Source organism: Eptatretus burgeri, chromosome 5, assembly GCF_056783735.1.
Source record: "Eptatretus burgeri isolate ZD-2024b chromosome 5, Ebu_testis_v1, whole genome shotgun sequence".
In the NCBI taxonomy this organism is placed as follows: Eukaryota; Metazoa; Chordata; class Myxini; order Myxiniformes; family Myxinidae; genus Eptatretus; species Eptatretus burgeri.
In genome coordinates, this window is record NC_140965.1 from 56,790,076 (window position 1) to 56,812,547 (window position 22,472).

Here is a 22,472-nt window from a genome sequence, read left to right on the forward strand (position 1 = left end):
ACATAAAAGTCTTTTACACCTACACACATATCGTCCCTTATACCAAACAACCTATCTATACATCTATCTATAATTCCAGCAATCTCTGTGTGTCTGTCTGTCTGCCTGTCTGCGACCACAGTTTCTCGACGACCACCAGTCCAATCAGATTGAAACTTGCCAGGAATATTGTGGGGCCCCGTGGATGTGCCTTTTCGAGGTTTGATATTGATCGGACAAGCGGTTCCCAAGTTACGGCCATTTTACTGCTTTTTTCAGTGTTGAAAAGGTGTATATATGGCAGCTGAAGGTGTCGGTCCACCTTCTCACCTTGTCATGCCAATTTTTTCTCAGAATAATTATAACAGCATATTAATAATAATAATAATAATAGCACAATAATTGGCAGTACACAATAATAGCACAATAATTGAATAAAAAGAATAACGTGATACAATGACCAATGTCTGTCAACCAATAACGACCAATAACAATAACGATATATTGTCTGTCAACCAGACAGGACACGGTGCTAGGACATCACGAATGACGTCACAATTAATGTTTCTTTCTTTTATTTTTTATTTTTGCACGATTGACGGTCCGATCTGTTTGAAACTTGCCAGGAATATTGCTGGGGACCCGTGGATGTGCCTTTTCAAGGTTTAATATTAATCGGACGAGCAGTTCCCAAGTTACAGTCATTTATCTGTCGACCAATATCTGCGAGAGAGGGGGACGGGAGAGGGGAGGATGAGAGTGGGGGCGAGAGAGAGGGGCGAGAGAGGAGGGGGGGAGAGAGGAAGGGCGAGACTAGGGGGGAGAGGGAGGCAAGAGAGGGGGAGAGAGAGGGGGTGGGAGTGGGGATGAGAGAGGGGGACGGGAGAGGGGGTGTGAGAGGGGCGAGAGAGATGGGCGAGAGAGGAGGGGGAGAGAGGAGGGGTGAGACTAGGGGTGAGAGAGCGGGAAGAGAGAGGGGGGAGAGAGAGGGGGGAGAGAGAGGGGGAGAGTGGAGGGGCAAGACTTGGGGGGAGCGAGGAGGGGCGAGAGAGAGGGGGCATCACAATTCTTCTTCATTTGATATGACCTCACAATTGATGCTGGGGACCTGAGTATGTTTCCCAGGTGTTTCCCACGTTATGTCCATTTATGACACGGTTGGTCCAATCTAATTGAAATAATGCCCCAATCCCGTCGGCCCGCAGTAGTTAACTTAATGGGGTAACTGAGCTAATCCTATATTTAGTAGTCCCATTAAGGGTCATTTCCATAACAATATACTTGAATTAGTTCGCGAGAGTAGATCATGGAAAATTGCATCATATGATGCATGAAATCGCGCCAAGCTCCTAATTTGAAAACTACAGCACATACAAAAGCGATGCACCCAGCCATTCATAGCTGCGATGAACAGGCATTCGATAATATGAGTGACGAAATTGAAAAAAAAGAAGCTTTATTTTAAAGAAATTGTTGCGGCCTGTTCCAAGTCAAGGCGTGGGTGAGCAGGCCAAAAAACACGGCGACTTCAGACCCCAGCGAGGTTACCTTGGATACGCCTTAAGATCCCACATTGAGCAGTGACCGAGGATGCACCTGAAAAAGGATACAATTAATCAGACCATTAATTATCTTCAAAAGCGGTGTTTTAATTAACCCAAACACCCAATTTGCAGTCATGCACTTCCTTGGAGTTTTCTTAGTACGCATGCAAAGTTTCATATTGTTTCACTTTAAAAACATTTCATTTAACACGAGACAGATTTGGATTTGATAAGAGATGGTGGTGCACTGCTTGCTTGAAGCCCTGAAGGGAAGAGTGAGACAGAAAGAACAGCCTTTGGGAGGTTGTTCCATAGACGGGAGAAACGAGGAATAAGGGAGTTGAGGTGTGAATTTGTCTAAGAATGTATTTTTGCTTTGAACAAAAACTTGTCAAAGTGCTTCGAAGATCAAGGTTCCCATCTGATATTCAAAGCATCTTGCTGTGTGTGTTGAAATCCTGCAAGGTGTTACTTCAGGACAATACTGTCGGATTCCGACATTGGCGGTTCCGTAGACACCAATTCAACCAAGATATTCTCATTTTGTGTATTTCATTAATTTTGTGGAATTTGTTTTTCACTTGGAAGTTGTGGGTTACGATGTGTAAATAAAAGTGGAAAAAAAAAATCTGATTTAATGCATTTTAACTCTTGGCTATAAGGAAACAAAGGGTGAAATTTATAAAAGGGGGTGTCGACTTTCAATAGCCACTGTATATACAGAGTTTATACATCTATACTCCTCCCATGCTCTTATAGCCAGGAAGAAGCTGCATAAAGTAGCCATGAAAGGCTACCCAAGGTAAGCCCTTTTGTGGTTTCAAACCCTTCCCACAGTTCCTCCATAGCTGTAAACACATTCACAAAGAGTACACACATGCTGTCGGACTGGTTTCATCACTTGTTGGTGAATCAACAACAACAGCGCAGACAGAAATGCATACCAACAAGGTTACCAAGCATGTACCACATGCAAATGTAAAAATCAGTCAACAAACAAATGAAAAATGAAGACCCACCCACATCTCTCACCTGTGAATGGAGGGAATAACCAATTTTCTCTCACCTAATCATTTAAACCCAGGTGGCTGGGATTATATAAATAAATCGACCCCTCCCATGCTCTTCCAGTCGAAGAAGCTGCATAAAGCAACCATGAAAAGCTACTCAAGGTAAGTCCTTTTGCTATTTCAAACCCTTCCCACAGTTCCAGTCCTCGAGGCAATGGTTGCTGAAAACAAACTCAAACTATAAATGATAGCAAGGAAAATTAAAAAAACTACAATGACGAGGCTAACTGCAGGGAAACCAAGGCCAGATGTTTGATGAGGAGGTTGAATTCAGATTTTGTAGCAACTGATCGACTTGCTTACTCATCCAAGATTGCTCTGTTGTGGCCTTGCTGCTCCACACTCTTGTCCATTTCAAATGTGCTTCATGCTGCAGCTCCTTGTGGCTCCATCTTCTCCGATGGCGCTGGATTCTCGACAGCTCATGGGGCCCGTGTTTTAGAGGAAAATATACCAATGAGAAATCAACACCTGGCCACAAGGACACGATTATCTGTGATCGGTACCAGCACCCTCCAAAAACAATTGCGTCATCTTTTCTCCCACTCAGGTGTCTCTATGAATGCCGGAATGTTTGATTGGGGGCAATAATCTGACAACACCAATCTGTGCCCTTGGAGAAGTTGTTCAAAGTATGAGTACCATTGAAAGACAATTTATATACACTAGTTGAGTACCCACCCTATGGGCAATCTTGTTCCAAGCAAACAACACGTTCTTCTGACACATACCTATACTTGGGTGGTGTATAGGCAACTGACAGCTGCCTCAATCGCTACCAAAAATAATTTTTAAAAATAACCTTACATTCATGAAATGTACAGGTTACATTCATGAAACAAAAACATACCTACTGCTTATAAGTCAAAACACCTGTATTGCACTGGAAAACGTGGGCACAGGAATACAGGACTGTAAATGGTGGAGTGTTATGATATCCTCCCACACCTGGAGGCGGCGCTACATGATACACATTTACATGGAGAATTTGCTCCTGCCCACTCCCTCCCCTCCCCCCAAGAGCACTGGCAAAGACAAAAACACCCCTGTACACGAATTGGGGTCATGCTGATACTATGTAGCAAGTCTGGATGCAATCGGCCCACAACTGTAAGAGGAGCAGCGTGACAAATAAACACCAGTCCATGAATAATTATAGGAAGGATGTTGTTTATCTCAGCTCCAATGTCTGTTATGTTCATATGTTTGGGCGCAAGATGATCAGCGCTGCTTAAAATCCCAGTCAACATCTGGGAAAACTAGTCAAATTATTCTTGCGGTACCGAGTAGAAATTCCTCCAGCATTTCAAAGTTAACAACCACTTTCGATTATGCAATGCATCCAAACGAGAACACAGACAAGAAGACAAGACAAGAGTATTCTCATAATCTAATCAAGAAAACTCTTGACGAAATCTCCATCAAGAGAAATATATATATATATATATATATATATATATATATATATATATATATATATATATATATATATATATATATATATATATATATTGTTACGGCTGTGGAAATTCGCAAACCACCATTCAGGGTCCGTAGGTGAGATATCTCGAAGTACATGTGTAGTTAGCCCCAAACCAGTTGTCTAGAAGACTTTATGTGATTCATTCGGGCTGCGATGCTTTGAGATAGCCGTTTTTCTGTTCTATCTTTATTTTGAACCAACCACGTCTCAACTGCCATCACACAACAACCACCTTAACCACCACGCCAGCCATCGTCACCAACTACAACCACGCTCCAACCCTCAGACAACAACAACAACACCAACAGCCATGACCTTTACCTTCACAACTCAATCCAGCAAACATCGCATCACCGTCATTCCCAGATGGCACCATAACCATCAAACCACCACTGAACACCCTCCACCACCCTCACCTCTCTCCTTCTACGGCCATTCCCGCACCACATGTTCCCGCAGCGTCGGGTTCCCACAGCGTCGGGCTGTCTTGGGCCTGTTCAGCGATAAGCACCGAGCCGCGAGCGCAAATAGCGGCCTTTCCGAGGAAAATTTGGATCACGAACGCTACACGCCCACTTCCGCTCCATCCAATTAGCAAGCGCGGAGCGGCTTGGCCCCGCCTCCAGGCGCGTCTGTGTGAAATCGATATATGCAAATTCTAGGATCAGGGGAGATTCACGTCCCCTTTCCTCCATCCAATGGGCGAGCGTGGCTCCGCCCCGAGGTCATCCTGATCCGGATACTTGCATATTGTTTTCTCCTGCCAGCCTATAAAACGGCGAGCGCAAGGCGAATCAGGGCAGAGTGAGTCGAGTTGGGGGGAGAGTGAGTCGAGTCATCCGTGTGGCAGAGAGTCGAGTCGGGTGGAGAGTCAGTCGAGTCGAGTGGAGAGTGAGTCGAGTCATCGGTGTGGCAGAGAGTCGAGTCGGGGGGAGAGTGAGTCGAGTCGGGTAGCAAAGTGATCGGTGTGGCAGGAACAGTAGAGTCGGGTGGAGACCCCACTCCAAACGTCGGGCCAACGAAACCCGCCAAGGAGCACGGAGTCGGGGCACAGCCACACGGCCACATCTGCGGCTCGTCCACCAACGCATCACGAGGACGCGGGTAGGACCCCCACCCGGTCTCGCGGGCCTGGCCGCTCCTTCAGGTCACGCGCGCATATTGGCCTACAGGCCCGTCTGCCCCCTTGTCTATGAGGGTGGCTTCTTTCCTTTGCTTTTGAGGAAATGTGTGTTGGCGCCGTCTGTAAAGTAGAACTGTATAAGTGTTGCCGTGTGTGCGCGTAGTCGGTAGTAACTCTGTGTCGTTGTTGCTTTTGTTCTTGTTGCTATATGTGTATTTTGACTGTTTGGCTGTATATGTGTACTTTCCGTGTGCCCGGAAATAAATATGCTTTGTGTGAACTGTTTTCCCGTTTCGCTTCGTTTTTTCTTCATTGACCCTCCATCCTGCTTCACGTAAAGGGTTCGTAGTGGGCTTAATATGCCCGGTAATTAATCGGAACCGTCGAGGCCGACGATAACACTGCTCGGTTACCACTGTAGCACGGAACGGACCGCTTAAGTGGTTTGTGTCCGGAGTCGACCTGCGGCGAGGTACAATCGCCCGGTTTACCATCCGCATGGGTACTTAGGTAGGTCGAGTTTGGCGAACAACCCTATCCTACGCGGGTGGCCGATTGGCACGATTGTGGTGAGGTCGAAAGGCCCACCTGTGAGTGGCTCCGAGCGATAGTTCCCGGAGGGTCACGACTGAATTGTCCGTCCGGTGAGCGACGCGATCTCGATTAGAGTGACGTGGTCGTCCGCACGCCGGCGGGCGCGAATTCGCACCAATATATATATATATATATATATATATATATATATATATATATATATATATATATATATATATATATATATATACGTAATACCTATACCAAGTACAAAAATGAATCACTAATAACACAGGGAATCATTACTAACAATTTGTAGAATTACAGGAGACAAATGAATTGTAGAAGACTTTGTTGAAGCCAATTGGCATTATATGTCCGGCGGACATTGCAGTCGAAATGAGAGAACTGCAATACCTTTTGCAGAGGCTTCATTTTGCTTTCCATGATGAAGTCGTACTTGCAGAGCTCACAGCAGCGTGTATCGGAGCTCTTGATCCATTGCTGTAGGCAGGACTGGTGCACGAAGCGCAAAGAGCCTGTGCAGTGGCATGGCATGATGAGTACATTCTCCTCATCGCCCTCACAGTGGCAAATCCTGCACAGCATCCAGGAGCAGTGCATCATGGGTAATTCGTATAAACCAAGCCAGGCATTCACGCCTTCAGCACTCTGCATTCATACAATTAATGTTTAAGTAACAATAATGATAATAATAATAATAATAATCATCATCACTGATGTACCATCATACATCAACATCACGGTGCCACTTTAAACCTGGGTCAAGATTGGAACCATGGCTAGACTACACAGCTCAGAGGTTAGCATGCATATCTTTAAGCAATCCTGCCACCCCCTAATTAAAAATCATATGCCGAATAATACTTTTATATCCACTCGCAATAACTGCTCCCTACAGAAAAAGTAGCAAGGGGGTTGGGGTTGATGGGGCAACTTCATTTTATGTTCAACCACCATGTATAAAAAATAACTTAATAATAATAATTATTATTTTGTATGCAACCTGTGACTGCTGGTTACATCATTGCTGGGAGCACAGCTGTGCTACTGATGCAATTCCCCCTGTTTTCCAGTAAGCTGGTAATCATTTTGCCGACCTCAGAAGGATGACAGGCTGAGTCAACACCACCTGGTGTTATTTAACGGTAGGACAGGGGCTCAAACTCAAGATCCTAAGATCTGAAACCAACCACTTTGACCGTTAAGCCAACACCAGGCTAAACTGTTCATAATGACCATCGATAAAAGATAAGGCATCATGGTTATGGTAATGATGATATTCAAATTGAAAATCATTTTTTAGATCATACAAATGAATTTTACTAAATGCCGAAATATAAAATGAAATGCTGCAGTTGTTTTTATTTGGAATTACAATTTTTTTGAAATATATTAACTTGGCTAAACTATCAGTCTAATGTGATGAGAACTAAAGAAATCAGAAATAGATTTCAGCAATCTTTCACTTTAGTACTTTCTAAACATGAAAAGTGGCAACAGGAGTTGCGACTACACGTGACCACAGTTGAATGAGCTTAATTACAAAAGACATCTGAAAATCAGAAGATGATAGTTGTACCCCATGAAACTTATTTTCATCATCCTGAACATCTTTCTGGATACAATTTAAGAAGGTAATTGGAGGCACGTCTGTTACATTATTTGCACAGATTGCTGCAACGTTACATTGATATCACAATCGAGAGATTTAAGAGCCATGTTGTTTTTTTTTATGTTGTACCAACCACTCTTCCCTTCCAGAATCCTCCACCTTAACTGATGACAGAAATGTGCCAACTGAACTTTTTACTGAAACCAAAAGCATGGTATGGTTTTTCTTCCAAAATTTGAAAAACAAGTAAAATTTTTTTCTTTGAAATTTAGGTGTCAAGGCTCATGGAAGTTTTAATTTTTCTCGAACCCATTCTTCAACTGGTGACAACCTTGTTTCCATTGTTAGAAATTCAAGAACATTCACTCCTGACTTAGCATGTACATCTACCATTTTTCTTTTTTTGGAATACAAAGTTGAGGCTCGTGAAGTAGCTCAAACATAGAATGGATGCGAATGCAATAGAACAAAATGAACAGTAGAAAGAGAAAGGGGGGGGGGGGAACCACACCAACAGCACGGTTGAGTGACAAAACAGAGGGAGACTTGGACAAATGAGGAGTGTGGGGGAGAATCAGGGGGAGGGGATGACACATGGGGTGGACAAGATGGATGCAGAAGCGACTCAGGGAGGAGTTACCTTTATTTTTTTAAACCAAGTTACTTTTCCCCTTGCCATCCGATGAACCTCTGACAAATATTGCCCATGACAGTTTCACGTTGCATCTGGATCAATCACAAACTCGTATATAGATCTATATTTAAGGTCAGTTATAAACTGTTTCAGCAGTGTCTCATCTTTATTACCGAATGGCTAATCATTAAGTATTACACATATAACAGTGTGGCATAATCAGATACTTCCCCATTTTTGCCTTGAGAGGGAGCATATAATTATTTTCGAAGAGTTGAAGCAATCCCACGACTTTGCACAAAAAGTTTAGTGAGTGCCCTAGCAACTGTACGTTCGGCCTGAGGCAAAAGTTCTACAATTCAACTTGGAATTTCTGTTGGGTGTCACATGAGAAAATCATGCTGTTGTTTCTCATTTAACCAACAATTATTGGCATGAGCAAATCGAATCTCAGACACCCATTATTCCAAAGACACTTTATAATCATGATACAAAAAGGTTGCAAGTCATGTCTTGTAAAAAAAAAAACACCAAACTTGTGTTGATGTTCCTTCGGCTGAGCTACTTTCATCCAGAGACATTTAATCCATGCTTGAAGCCTCTCCACTATTGGCTGTCTGTGCCTCATTAGCGCATGGCTTTTAAATTTTCTTCATGCTGAGTTACCTGCACCAAATTACTCTTCACCTGACAGTCGGTTTTCAGAGAGCACTGGTTATGTAACCCATAAATATAATCATCTAGTATTTAAAGTTTAATAACTCACAAACTTGAATGACCACCTAAAGCAATGCACTTGGTCATGTGGACAGCTCTTGGCCCAGGAAGAGCCTCGAAAGAAAGTCGGCATAATCGGTTGCTGCAAGCTACGAGTAGCATGATAGAAAGCAGGTAGATCAGTATGCAACTGACTATGAAGCTGAGAATCTGGTGGGCAGATGTTTTTACGAGAAAACATTAATGGAGAAAGCCGTCAGTTCTGCAACTGACCGCTTCTGAGTCAAGCTATGCAGTTTATCATCAACTGCAGTAGTGGATGGTTGGTTGGCAACAGCAGCACAGGTATCAGATGACCCCTTCCATAAGCAGAAAGTTGAAATGAAGAACTCAGCACATACGTCAGGTATGAAACGACTCACTCCTGTACTTTATGCTCAAAAGCATTTTGAAAATTGCGACAGCAACTAATGTTCGGAAACTAAAGACGAAGGTGGGACCAAGGTTCCTCCTTGGAACTTGAAGTTTTGCAAGTGCAGTTCACAAATCCTCAAGACATGCATTGGCAGGGCAGGGGTGCATTGGAACTGCACTGCACTCTCCGAGAAAAAATAATCCTCCAGCCTGACTCGTGCGAGATGTCAGCAAACTAGAATTACTCACAGCTGAAAAGGTCTTCATTGGTAGCTCAATTGAGCACTGCTCTCCCTGAAAGGTTGGTTCCCCAGCATCATATCTGTCTCTCCTTATGGATTCTATTGAATGGAAAACTCTCAACATCACTTGCATCTCTCAAGATAAGACAAAAGCACAAGGCTTTTGCACTCACATTGCAGAGAGGCTTGTGCTCTCTGTTTATGGCCATCTCTCCTCAAGCCAAGCTCCCTCTGCTCTCTCAGACATCCCACCTCCCCAGCTCCTATAGGATGCTGGCATTTTTAGATCCTCGTGGAGGATGTCTAAGTCTTACTTACGTTGTTGTTCTTGTGGACTTTTTTGTTTCACAGCCTACAGTTTTCATCAAAACTTCCTGAAACTTGGCGTATGTATGTAAAATTACCCCACGCAGACAGTAACCATCTCCGATTTTGGAAATTCTTCCTAAAAAAAAGTTAACGTCATAATATCGCCGCTAATGGAAATCGCCTATACCATTATCTCCGAAACTAGTTTGTTTCATGGCCTACAGTTTTCATTGAAACTTCCTGAAACTTGGTGTATACATGTAAAAATACCCTGCGCAGACAGTAACGATCTCCGATTTTGGAAAATCCTCCTAGAAAAAAGTTATGACGTCAAAAAATCTCCGCTAATGGAAATTGCCTAAAAAAATATCTCCGAAACTAGGCAAGCTTTTTGAATTCTGTTTGCGGGAATCGAACAGGGCATTAGCAGAGATGAATTACCACACATATGATACATCACGATGAGGACATATAAATTTTTATGACGTCATTCCTATTTTTTGACATTTTTTGTTTCACAACCCAGAGTTTTCATCGGATCTTTCTGAAACTTGCCATGTATATGCAGAAAGCCCATGCTCAGGTAGTAACCATCTCCGATTTTGGAAATTCTTCCTAGAAAAAAAGTTAACATCATAATATCACCGCTAATGGAAATCGCCTATACCATTATCTCCGAAACTAGTTTGTTTCATAGCCTACAATTTTCATCGAAACTTCCTGAAACTTGGCGTATATATATATATATATATGTAAAAATACCCTGCGCAGACAGTAACCATCTCCGATTTTGAAAATTCTTCCTAGAAAAAAAGTTATGACGTCAAAATATCTCCACAAATGGAAATCGCCTAAAAAATTATCTCCGAAACTAGGCAAGCTTTTTGAATTCTGTTTGCGGGAATCGAACAGGGCATTAGCAGAGATGAATTACCGCACATATGATACATCACTATGACGACATATAAATTTTTATGACGTCATTCCTATTTTTTGACATTATTTGTTTCACAACTCAGAGTTTTCATCGGATCTTCGTGAAACTTGCCATGTATATGCAGAAAGCCCACCCGCAGGCAGTAACCATCTCCGATTTTGGAAATTCTTCCGAGAAAAAAAAGTTAACGTCATAATATCACCGCTAATGGAAATCGCCTATACCATTATCTCCGAAACTTCCTGAAATTTGGTATATATATATATATATATATATATATATATATATATATATATATATATATATATATATATATATATATATATATATATATATAAATATACCCTGCGCAGACAGTAACCATCTCCGATTTTGAAAATTCCTCCTAGAAAAAAGTTATGACGTCAAAATATCTCCGCTAATGGAAATCGCCAATACCATTATCTCCGAAACTAGGCAAGCTGTTTGAATTTTGTTTGTGGGAATCAAGCCGGGCATTAGCACAGATAATTTATCACAAACCTGATACATCACAATGACGTCATATTCGTTTTTATGACGTCATCATTAAGAGGACGAGGATCTTAGCTCATTCGAGTTTGTTTGAGTAGCTCCCTCCTGGTTAAACTCCCATAATCCAGGCTTGCTGCCCAACTGTGCTATTTTCTTCCTCCTTTCTCGATTTGTGCAACTACTTTCCAGAGATGGTTTAATAGCTCTCTTCCTTCTAGGAGTTTAGGAATTCAAGCAAGTGGTATACCATGATCCCATGTCACTCACACCCCCCGTCCCTGCCTTCTATCTACCCCCATTTCCTGCCTAACCCAACCCTCTCACTTTTAGGTTACTGTGTTTCCTCCTCTCTTCTCCCTTGTATTCTTTTTTTCCTGTCCATTCATTCCCTTGCTTGATGTGTCCAACTTTGGCCCCACTGCCCCACTGTCAGTCGGCAGTCAGTAGAATGCCTTTTTCCCTCCATCATCTCACTCTTTCTTCAATGAGCCTCGACTTTTTTCTCCAAAAAAGAAAAAGAAAAAAAGTAAAGTGTATTGCTATGAGCAAGAACAAAAGAACAAGTTCGTGAAGATTAACTGAATTCTCAGCACAAAGACCCAACTGCCAGGTTATCTCATTGTATTGTAGCACAGTAGTGTGTGTATGCCTTTGTAGGATCCACCTCTTAGCCAATCAAATTCAACATTATATTTCAACATAACTGCTGCAGTTGGTTCCATCTCCACCCACTGATCCACGGGTAATCTCCAGGTCAACAATAACTTAAACGTCGCTTCCTTTTCATTGGAGTAATTGTAATCGATTCAACTATTATTGTGCTCGGCCGGAGGACATTTATCAACAATTCTGTGGATGAACAAATCAGCAATTTTATGATCTCTCGATTTGGTACTTTGGCAATGCATTCTGGTGCCTTTTTCATTCTTGTTCCCTCCACCACCGAAGGTGAAGGAGGTTATGTTTTCACCCCCTCTCTGTCTGTTTCTTTGTTTATCTGTGTACATGATATCTCAAAAAGTTGTGAACGGATCCGGATGAAATTTTGTGGACAGGTTCAGCGCGTGACGAGGACGAACTGATTATATTTTGGTGAACATCCGAATCCGGGTCTGGATATGAGAATTATTTAATTTTTAAAATGAGTCTTCACCATTGAGAGATAGGGCCAAAAATTATATATAGCATGATATCTCAAAAATGTATTGGGCCCGATATGTTCTCGTGGATCAGGCATTATGGCGCGGAGGTATGCGCTCTTCTGAGTGCCCTTCTCGTTAGTTATGTAAACATTGAAGAATAAAATGTATGTACTACTGTACTCCATCATTTATATTGTGACAGCATAGTGTACCTACAAAAGAAATGTGAAAATCTGAGCAGAGAAAATGACAAAAGCTCTCGTGATTGAAAAGTGGCCTTCAGAGAAAGGGTATAAACAATGTAATGTTGCCAGGCTACAGCAAATATGAGAGAGATAATTAAATCTCTCTTTCACATTTTTACATGGTTTGACATCCAGCTTTACTTGCTAAGCTGTTTTCCATTGGAGTTCGTGGTCTGCTGACATTTTCTCCCAATGCCACAAACCCACTGTAATTAAGGGCCACTATACCAAACTGCTATCATCCAGACTCTGCTTGGGATCGTTGACAAAGTGCCCTAGATCCTATTTTATTTCTTGTTATTGTTAATTATATCATCTGCACTTGAAAAAAAAAAAGAAGATCTACACCTCATAGCAATTCACTCATCATTTTGTTTTTTGCAGAGTCGTAACCATTTTTCGATGATTGAACAGCTGTAGATATGTTAAGGGAATACTAAAACTTGAAAAGATACATCTTTGCTCTGCACGAAAAACATATTTGCATTTACAAACAAATGAATCAAGAAGTCCTCTCACCAAATTTCTTTCTTGCGAGCTTCTTCTTGCTGCAAACTGTGCTTCTTTCTTCTTCACTGCAGACCTGCTCTTGCTGAATCAGATATCTTCATAATTTCCTGAATCAGAAGCTTTGTGGACCGATGATGAACCTACAGGGTATTGCGTATCCCCAGAGTATCCTACTATTCATTTGCAATTCGTCACTGTCTTTGACGCCAATAAAAATTCTTTATGATGGACCCGAGGCATCAAAAAGCTACATATATCGAGCAAACAGATTCAAATGGAGCTCCTCGCTGCCATTAGAACATTTAAATTGCATCTGATATGGCAATAAATGCAAATTGTTGCTCCCAGCTTGCCGGTTCGATGACAGAAGATGTCATTTGAATTTCTGCCGTCTCCATCCCTACCCCGTTTAGAATCCCTCGCGGGCACGGGCAACTTGCTGGTTTAAAAATTCTCACTGCACAATGGTCGCTTGATGTTTCTCACTGCAGAAGTTAACTCTGGTAGTGCTTCTCCAGCTATTGATCTCAATTGTCAGAACCTTGCTTCCTACTGACCTATCTGCTCTCAATCAAATGACAATTTATTTTTCTTAACCTTCGTCAAGATGTCACTTTCATTCCTTTCTATTTGTTCACCTTTAGAAGCGGATACATTATCGCGTCAAGTCCTAAAGTTCAGTTGAAGTTTCAATATCTAATCTATCTTATTTTATTATCCTGCTCTATTTTGTCCGTGATCTATTTTTATTAGCTTTTCCACAATCTTCGATTCAAGTTAAAGAGTATAATTTGACAATGAACTTGTAGTAAATGCACCAGCAGACAAACAAATTAATGATAACATGAGAATGAAGAAAAGGGCACCATGGACTGCCTCTGGATAAAGACTTACATAGTTGGCAAGGAGTTCTGCTCACACTGTGCGATACACATACCTTTTCTAGTGTTTTAAAATATTTCTCGCCAATATCTTATCGGCTCCGTCGTGATAGTGTTTTAAAACAAAATTCCAAGTCCTGCCTCCTGGGCGCATATTCCTTGCCCTTTGATGATCACAGTAGGCTATTTTAACAGAGTTAGGCATTTGTGTGCTCATAACTCACAAAATTCTAAATTCCTGCCCATATTTATGGGGAAATTGTACCAGTAGAATAGCAGCTCCTCAGTAGTAATACACTCAGAGGATCAAACGTGCGACTGAACACCAGACAAGTATGCATTGCCTCATTGGGTAGATGTTCAGGTCAATTGAACATTACCTACTACGGAATGCAGGAAGTTAAATCCCTTCAACTTCCTCTCTTTCAAAATTGAGTTGGGACACGCTTTCAAAATTATGGAAGAAATGATGCACATAGAGTACTCCAAAAGCAAATGTTTTTTTTTTTTTTTTAACAGAAGAATGAAGAATTATATTGTCAAGGTCATAAAGGCTTGTGTCAGTTACTATCAGTGTTCGTTAGATATTTACACTAAAGGATATGGAGCCGGTTGCGCAACATCCCTTTTGTCCGGCTCTCACATCATTTCCGATGATCAAACGTTCCTCAACCAACGATGATGTATAAATCGTGAAGAGTGCTCGTGTGGGAACACTTTAGGACCCTTCGGTGATTTTATTTCATCTTGCTTACTTTCTGTCAGATACCACCTGAGGCTTAATATCGTCCACTTCATCCAGCTGTGAAAGCCACTTGTAAATCATTGAAATGACTTCGATTTGATGCAAAAAGAACATTTGGGGATATATACTGTGGGACTTTGAAGTGACCTTCAGAGATTTCTATTGTGGGACTTTGAAGTTGCAAGATGATTCTGCCTGCACAGCTTGGGAGGTTGTTAAATCAAGATGCAGGAAGTGGGATGCAATTCCTGAGCTTCAGGTCAACAAAACAATGGTACATTTACACTATATCTTTTCATTCTTATTCTCATGTAGCTTTTTTATGATTGTATTTGCATAAAGTAATTTTTACTATCTACAAAACAACTGGAAAGGAACATTTCGAATATCGTACTTTCCTCTGTGATGAAATTTCATTAACTTCATTATGGCCTCCCTATTAATCATTATTTAATATAACTGCAATTATTCATGAGACTTTAATGCATTTTTTTTTATGAACCTAGTCAGGGGCATAACAAGGAAAAATTTTTGAGGGGGATGCGAGGGGTAGTTTCATGTTGACGATTGCAATCTCTGTACTATGGCCAATGGGGTGGCCTGGACCCTCTGCCTACAGACCCTTTAGTTGCACCACCAATTTCAGCGACAGATGGAAATTGAGCAGGAATGTTTTTCCTTGTGATACAACTGTTATGATGGTGTTGATTTGTTAACACAAACTGTACAGATGTCTATATTTTACTTCAATAACTTTTTCAACACTGTAGCACATATTTTCAATGCCAAAGGTGGATGGTTTTTAAATAATATCTCATCAACAACAACAACTATATATATATATATATATATATATATATATATATATATATATATATATATATATATATATATATATATATATATATATATATATATATATAATCCTTTTTCATGTTTTTAAAATTTTGCTGCAGGTTAGGTTGGTTTTAGGAAAATATGTTGACTGGTGAGGTTGACTTACTGTATAATCCTTTTTCCTATTTTTCAAATTTTACTGGGATTGGTTGAGTTTTGGTAAGTACATCATTATGTTCTCTGTTGCAGCGATTCACAACCTCTTGCTTTATGTTGAAGTTGAGATCATGGAAAGGCTTTGCCATGGAGCACTCAAGAACTCTGATAAATTTATTGAATGAGATTGATTGTCATGCAATTACAACTACCACTGGAGCACAAACATCTCATCTTAACTGAAATTTTTAACTTGAACCAACGTTTGAACACAAATATGTAACATTAAAAATCTTAAGCCATCTTCTCTACTTTGAGAGACTGTCTTCTAAAGGTGAGGATACCTGTTCATGAATTGTCTTGTTTAACAGGTTTTGTTTATTGCTGGTGTTCACGAGTTGATGTAATTTATTTGCACGTCTCATCGAGTTCCCTCATGTCTGTTTTTGTACTTGGTGCATTTGTTTTCGTCCGGGATGCGTGTTGTTTTGAGCCTCATTCGGATATGTTCGTGTTTCCTCCCCACTTCCTCTTTTCTTGTTCGTTCATCCCTATGTTTGTTGTCTCAGCGCTCCATTGTAGTTTCCCCCTGTGCTGCATTGTTCTTGTGGCCTCAGGGTGGCCCTACGCCATATGGCTATATTTTACAGGTCGCAAGGTCACCGTGGAATTATAACGCGGAGTTATAACTTTTTTGATTTCTACCTTCGCCGTAGCAATTCGACAAGCCGAAAAAAAAAAAACTGGTAAAAAAAAAAAATAAAATTAACCCATTCGTTACCGTCCGTCTGGCCGCACGTTCGCCTTAGGGCCCCCCTGCGGTCGCCTTGCGTCTGCCTTGAAAATTCTATGGCCGCCGCAGGAATGCCCAAAGGTCACCGTGCGACATCAAATCAAAGACCCTACGGCAACCCCACGTTTTCGGTCTCCACAATTTATAAATACGCTGTGCAGCTCCCCGAAAAATAAAAACATATGTGACTGCTACATTGTGTGACCGTGGAAATTCTACGGCCGCCGTATAATTGCTCGTGGCCGTAGATTTTGGAGACCCCACGGCCGCCATGGCAAATGTGACCTCGGCCTAACTGATAACTGGCAATGTGAAAGGGTAATGATTAATGCCCAATGAATGCAAGAGGTTGGAAAGAGGAAGAGGAAAAGAATAACTGAATACAAATGAAAAAAGATTGAGAGATAAAGGCACAGACTAACTCGCTTTTGGATGGCACAGACAACAATACCAATGGCAATAATTGCTCCAGAAAACAGGAAAAAAATTCATGCAAATAACAGTTTTAATAAATGTTTGACGAGGTACAATTTTGCTTACAATCACTGTCTAGGTGACAACCCTGCAGAAAATAAAAACAATAAACAAGAAAAAGGCCATCATGTGTGTCACAGATTTGAGCAGACAATTAGCTTTTATGGAAACATAATTTTGTCTCGTTTTAATTTTAGACAAAACAGGCATAACTATAACGTTACTCGGTGGAGCGCATACATCTGCCAGGCTGAAACGACAACGTTTTGTATCCCACTAGTTGGCCAGATCTGGATCCGGACCTGAACCAAAATCGAATTGGCTTGTCCTTATCATCTATCCAACTCATCCACATAGTTTTATCACAACTTGTCCACAACTATTTTTTTCATATCATGCTATATATCGTTTTAGCCCCATCACTCAATGGTGAGGAATGAAAAAATGATCAGATCCAAATCGAGACCTGGATCTTCATGAAAATGTAATCAATTTGTCCTTGTCACACACCCAACCTGAACATCAAGTTTCGTCTGAATCCATTCACAACAACATTTTGAGATATCCTGCTCATAGGCAAAGAGACAAACAGACCGGGGTGAAAACATAACCTCTGTCCGCCTTCGGTGGCATAGGTAATGATAAAGAATGATGGAAGATATGCCAGTCAAAATAAATAAATCACATTTGAAGTATGCTCTTACTTGCTGACACTAAGCAACTCCTCTGTATCCTCATGCTTTACCAATCTTTGAATGCTTATCTGTTTCCATTTTGAAAATTTTCACTTCACTACGATTTATGCATAAATACAAGCAATTCTCTGTTCAATACACTCCTCATTGTTTCGACAACTCAAAACTATGCCCTCTCATGTTGCTGTATTATAATGTGAAACCTTTTCTAAACCTCTTCACCCTTTCGTTACGCCAAGACCTTTTAATAAAGTCCAATTGAATTATTTTCTTTTGCAGTGGAAAAAAGTCCTGTCTTATTTGACCTTTTCTAATAATCCTCCTTCTGCATGTTAAATATGTAAAGGAGGAAAGTGGGGAGGAAGGCAGAGGGTGTGTATATTCAGAAAAGAAAAAGATTAAAAAGGAAAGGGAGAGGATAGGAGAGAAAAGACAGAGTATTGCAGACCCTCACCAGGACTGGTTATGTGTCATGTTTGTATGGTGTTTGCAATCGTATGTATTTTATAGACAAGGTTACATTCTGTACTTTCTCGATGTCTGCATGTTTATTATCTGCAAAGTGCATCTATAAAGTATGTATGTTTATAGTACATACTTTCTTGACACACCAACATTTTAAATTGTACATCCTTTATAGACATATTCACTTTGCAAAAGTACTTCCTTTATAGACGTACTCCACATTCTAATTGTACATACTTTATATACATACTGACATTCTAATTCTATATACTTTATATATGGACTTCACATTCTAATTGTATATACTTTATGGATATACTATAAATTGTAATTGTACATACTTTATAGATATACTCACATTCCAATTGTATATACTTTATATACATACTGACATTCTAATTCTATATACTTTATATATGGACTTCACATTCTAATTGTATATACTTTATGGATGTACTATAAATTGTAATTGTACATACTTGAAAGATATACTCACATTCCAATTGTATATACTTTATTGAGGTACTCGGTTGAAAAAGATAACGTATAAAACTGCTCATCACCAGAAGGCGTTTGTGGTCTATGTTAGCACATTCTACGGACAAACAGACAAACAGACAAACAAACAAGAAAGATGTCGTTCATAGCACGATACTTGCGAAATCCAAATAAACAATAGTTGCCATGGAAACATCAATTTGATAATTTCGAAAATTTGACCTTTCAAGTGTTTTACGTGATGGAATATTGTGCATAACAAATTTGGTTGTATACATTTTCCAATTGCGGTCTAATAGGTGTTTTACATGTTTTGGATGGCATCGACTTTGAACTTTGACTAATTTTGACCAGATTTTATACATGTATACTACATATGTGTACAAATAAGCTGTGTCAGTTTCAATTTTATGTCTCGAAAAATTCCTGACGTTTGGAAATAATAAAATCACAAAATACCCCATTTGATTATAATGGGGGTGAAAATGGTGTCAATTGTTATCAATGTGGGACTCGTCTCTTTGCCACGTGGGACATTTTCTATTCCACATGGGACATTTTCTATTCCAGGTGGGACTTTTCCCTGTGCCATTAACTAATATGAGCAGAACCTGAAAAAAGAGAAAGACAAGGAGCGGTACATTCAAAGTACACCGCCCCCATGCCAAATAAATAAATAACAAATTCTCCAGTGCACGACATCGCCGGGGCGCCTTTGGCACCTGACGATGCCGCCTTGCAGCACATGGAGTCGGAATTGGGAGGGAGCGGTGCCCAATAAACAAAAATTGATTGATTAATTGCATAATTAAAATAAGTAAATGATAATCATAAAATAATTAATTTCTCAATTGCCAAATGGCATACCTAAACCACCACCGTTTCCATCCAAATGTGTAACTTTTTGAAAACCAAGTAATTAATCGATTAATCAGTAAATTAAAAATACTCTTTACAGCCAAATCACTTGGTCTCTGTCATGTCCTTTGGGTTCCTACTCGCTCAAAATATGCCTGAGATATTTCCAGGATGAGAAATAAAATAAATAAGTAATTAATAAATCGATAATAATTACGCAACTAATCAATTAATTGATTAACCCCCCCCCCAAAAAACATAACATTTTTGCCAAAGAACATCTTCAATTTTGTCCCCAAATTTCAGCTTCCTAGCTCAAATGATGGCTGAGATATCGCCCAGAAAGCAAGAAGGAAAATAATTAATCGAATAATTAACTAATCAATAAATCAAAAATACTCTCTATTGCAAAATAATTTGGTCGCAGTCATGTCCAAGTATCAGCTTCCGACCTCAAAAGGTGCCTGGGATATTGCCATGATGAGAAATAAAATAAATAAGTAATGAATAAATCGATAATAAATAAATAATTAACCAATTAACTGATTAATCAAAAAAGAAAAAAAATGCAATTTTTGCCAAAGCACATCTTCACTTTTGTCCCCAAATTTCAGTTTCCTTGCTCAAAGGATGGCTGAGATATCGCCCGGACAAACAAACAAACAAACAAAATAAGAAAGACAACGGAGTGAAAACCAAGTACTCCGTTCCTTAGGTGCCCGGCGATGACGTCATGCATCACCGAGATATGGAATTGGGATGGAGCATTGTACAGTAAATTTAATGAATTAATTATATTTTGTACCCTCTTAGCTTGGAACTGATGTGGCTTAGGCCTACTAATTGGGGCGGGGGGGGGGGGCTTTTAATTATGACTGGTGACTTTCAAGTGTTATTGCAGAAGGTCCTCAGACAGAAGATCTAACGGGGTCTAAGAGGTCCTAGCGGACTAAGGGTTTGAATGGGGTCTGCAGAGTGTTAGGGTCTGAAAGGGTCTTAAGGTTAAAAATGGCCTAAATAGTTCCAGTAGTCTTAGGGGTAGAAAGGGTCTGAGGTGTCTTTCAGATTTCAGCAGATCAGTCTTCAAGTATCTTTGGAGTTTTAGAGAGCTTTGGGGTCTTAAGGGTCATTGGAGTCTAAAGGGTCTTCTATTATAAATGATATTAAAAGGTCCAAAGGTAAAAATGGTCTAAAGGGGGTCTAAAATTTGAAAGGTCTTTAAAGGTCTAAATGTCTAAAAGGTATGTTCCAAGAGTCTGTAATTAACAGAAGTAATTAATGGACATAGTCAAGGTCCAATAATAAGGAATTAATACACGTACTCATGGCTCAACTCACGGTCAAACAGTACAGGCCCGTAGCCAGGGCTCAGTATTAAGGGGGGCATATGAACTGGATGGGGGGGCACAATTATTATATTTAATATTTTTGATAACCCGATATACTATTGTATTCATGCAGCATTGACACATCTATACTGAGGTTGTCGTCGCATACGAACCAAATTGATCTCAGCTACATTTAATATGTTCCGATGTTTTTGGCCTAAAATTATTCGAATGCAGGAGAGCCGCAACAAACTGGCACATTCACAATGCAGATCTTCAATGATTAGACAATTGGCACCAATTCAGGTGCACTTATACAAGGTGTTGTCAAGAATTGGCATTAGAAAATTAATATACCAGAGATACAATGACTAAACAGGGGAGGTTGGCACCAGAATCAGTGCACTTTGAAATAAGATACAGTAGGCTATGACCTGCGATCATCACGTTAAACTATCAACAGCAAATACGACCAGCCTGAAGATACCACAAGGTCCGCATTTAAAGCAGTCAATTACACAGAGGTAAGGTTATGCACAAAGCACTAGATATGGGATATGCAAAGCACCAAACACAACATTTAACTTAAACATCAGAAGTACAAAGCAGCCGACCACGGCGGGTGCTAACCACAACCACACTGCAACCACAACCACACACGCATCGCCAGCAGTCACACACACAATCTGAACTCCTCGTATAGTTTTTATACCGCTGTACTCGCTGTCAGAAGAGCTGCAGGCGACGCGTCTCGGTGTGGAATCTTCTGAGGACCTTCTCCTTCCATTCATTCAGGCATTTACGTGTGAGGTCTCTCTCGAAAGCCAGCTGTACCAGTAGTGCCTTGCGTGCATGGTGCATGGACCGTCGATGGTCAGTGAAGACATTCCTCAATGTTGAGAATGAGTTTTCACACATGGCAGTGGACGCACCAAATGTTAGTCCAAGTCTCATCGCAGTCACTACACTTGGCATGGCTTCCAGCGTTTTGTGGTATGTTGAGAGGAGTTTTTGTGTTGTCCATCTCTCGTTTGGCTGCTTTTCTGTCTGCGAGTGAATAAACTGCTTTGCAACCACACACTCTGTTTCACTGATGGTTGACTTTGTTAATGTCATGATGAGCTGGAGCAAGTAGGGATCCAAAAACGTGCCATTTTCAGGATTCAAGGCAGCGAGTGAACGGGCGAGTTGTGTGTTGCGCTCACAGAAGCGCTGAGCGATCTCGCCAAGCACAGTGTCAATTGTGCTGTAAAAAACCCTCTGCAGTTCCGTCTTGTCATTGTCGTTGTTTTGTCCTGTAGTCTCCAAAACTACAAACTGTTCCAAGTTCTTATGCATTGTGCGTCTCCGTTTTGGTTGTGCAGGTGTAGAAGTGCGAGCATCGTTGGCCTTGTTCCACAGATCAGTGAACTCATCCTCAGAGCGGAGTTTCTTCACGCACTCTGGAGCACTCGCCACCAGTTCCAACCCCGTTACCAAGTCCATGTCCTCTGCCTGCAAGAATCTGTTAGGGCCATCTAACAACATCAGCAGTTTTTGTACAAAGATAGCAATGAACATGAAGGCAGGCCCAGCGACTTCCCGCAAAAGCCCAATAGCCTCCATCCTCATCTCTGCACCGTAGGCGCGCTCTGCATCAATCTCCGACAGTAAGGATGTGATATCCTTAAAACATCCTATGATCGCAGACACGGTGGCTAAATGTCCCGT

General features: G+C 40.7%; 1 protein-coding gene across 2 annotated transcripts in view; it reads right to left on the reverse strand.

Annotated features, from left to right (window-relative positions):
• Window positions 1-22,472, reverse strand: part of LOC147026490 (E3 ubiquitin-protein ligase MARCHF8-like) — a 448,650-nt gene that overhangs the window by 11,716 nt on the left and 414,462 nt on the right. For both annotated transcript variants that reach the window (XM_085881965.1, XM_085881964.1), the window contains one exon: window positions 6,151-6,331. In XM_085881965.1, the coding sequence (XP_085738091.1) occupies window positions 6,151-6,331 (181 nt within the window). The remainder of the gene's footprint in view (window positions 1-6,150; window positions 6,332-22,472) is intronic.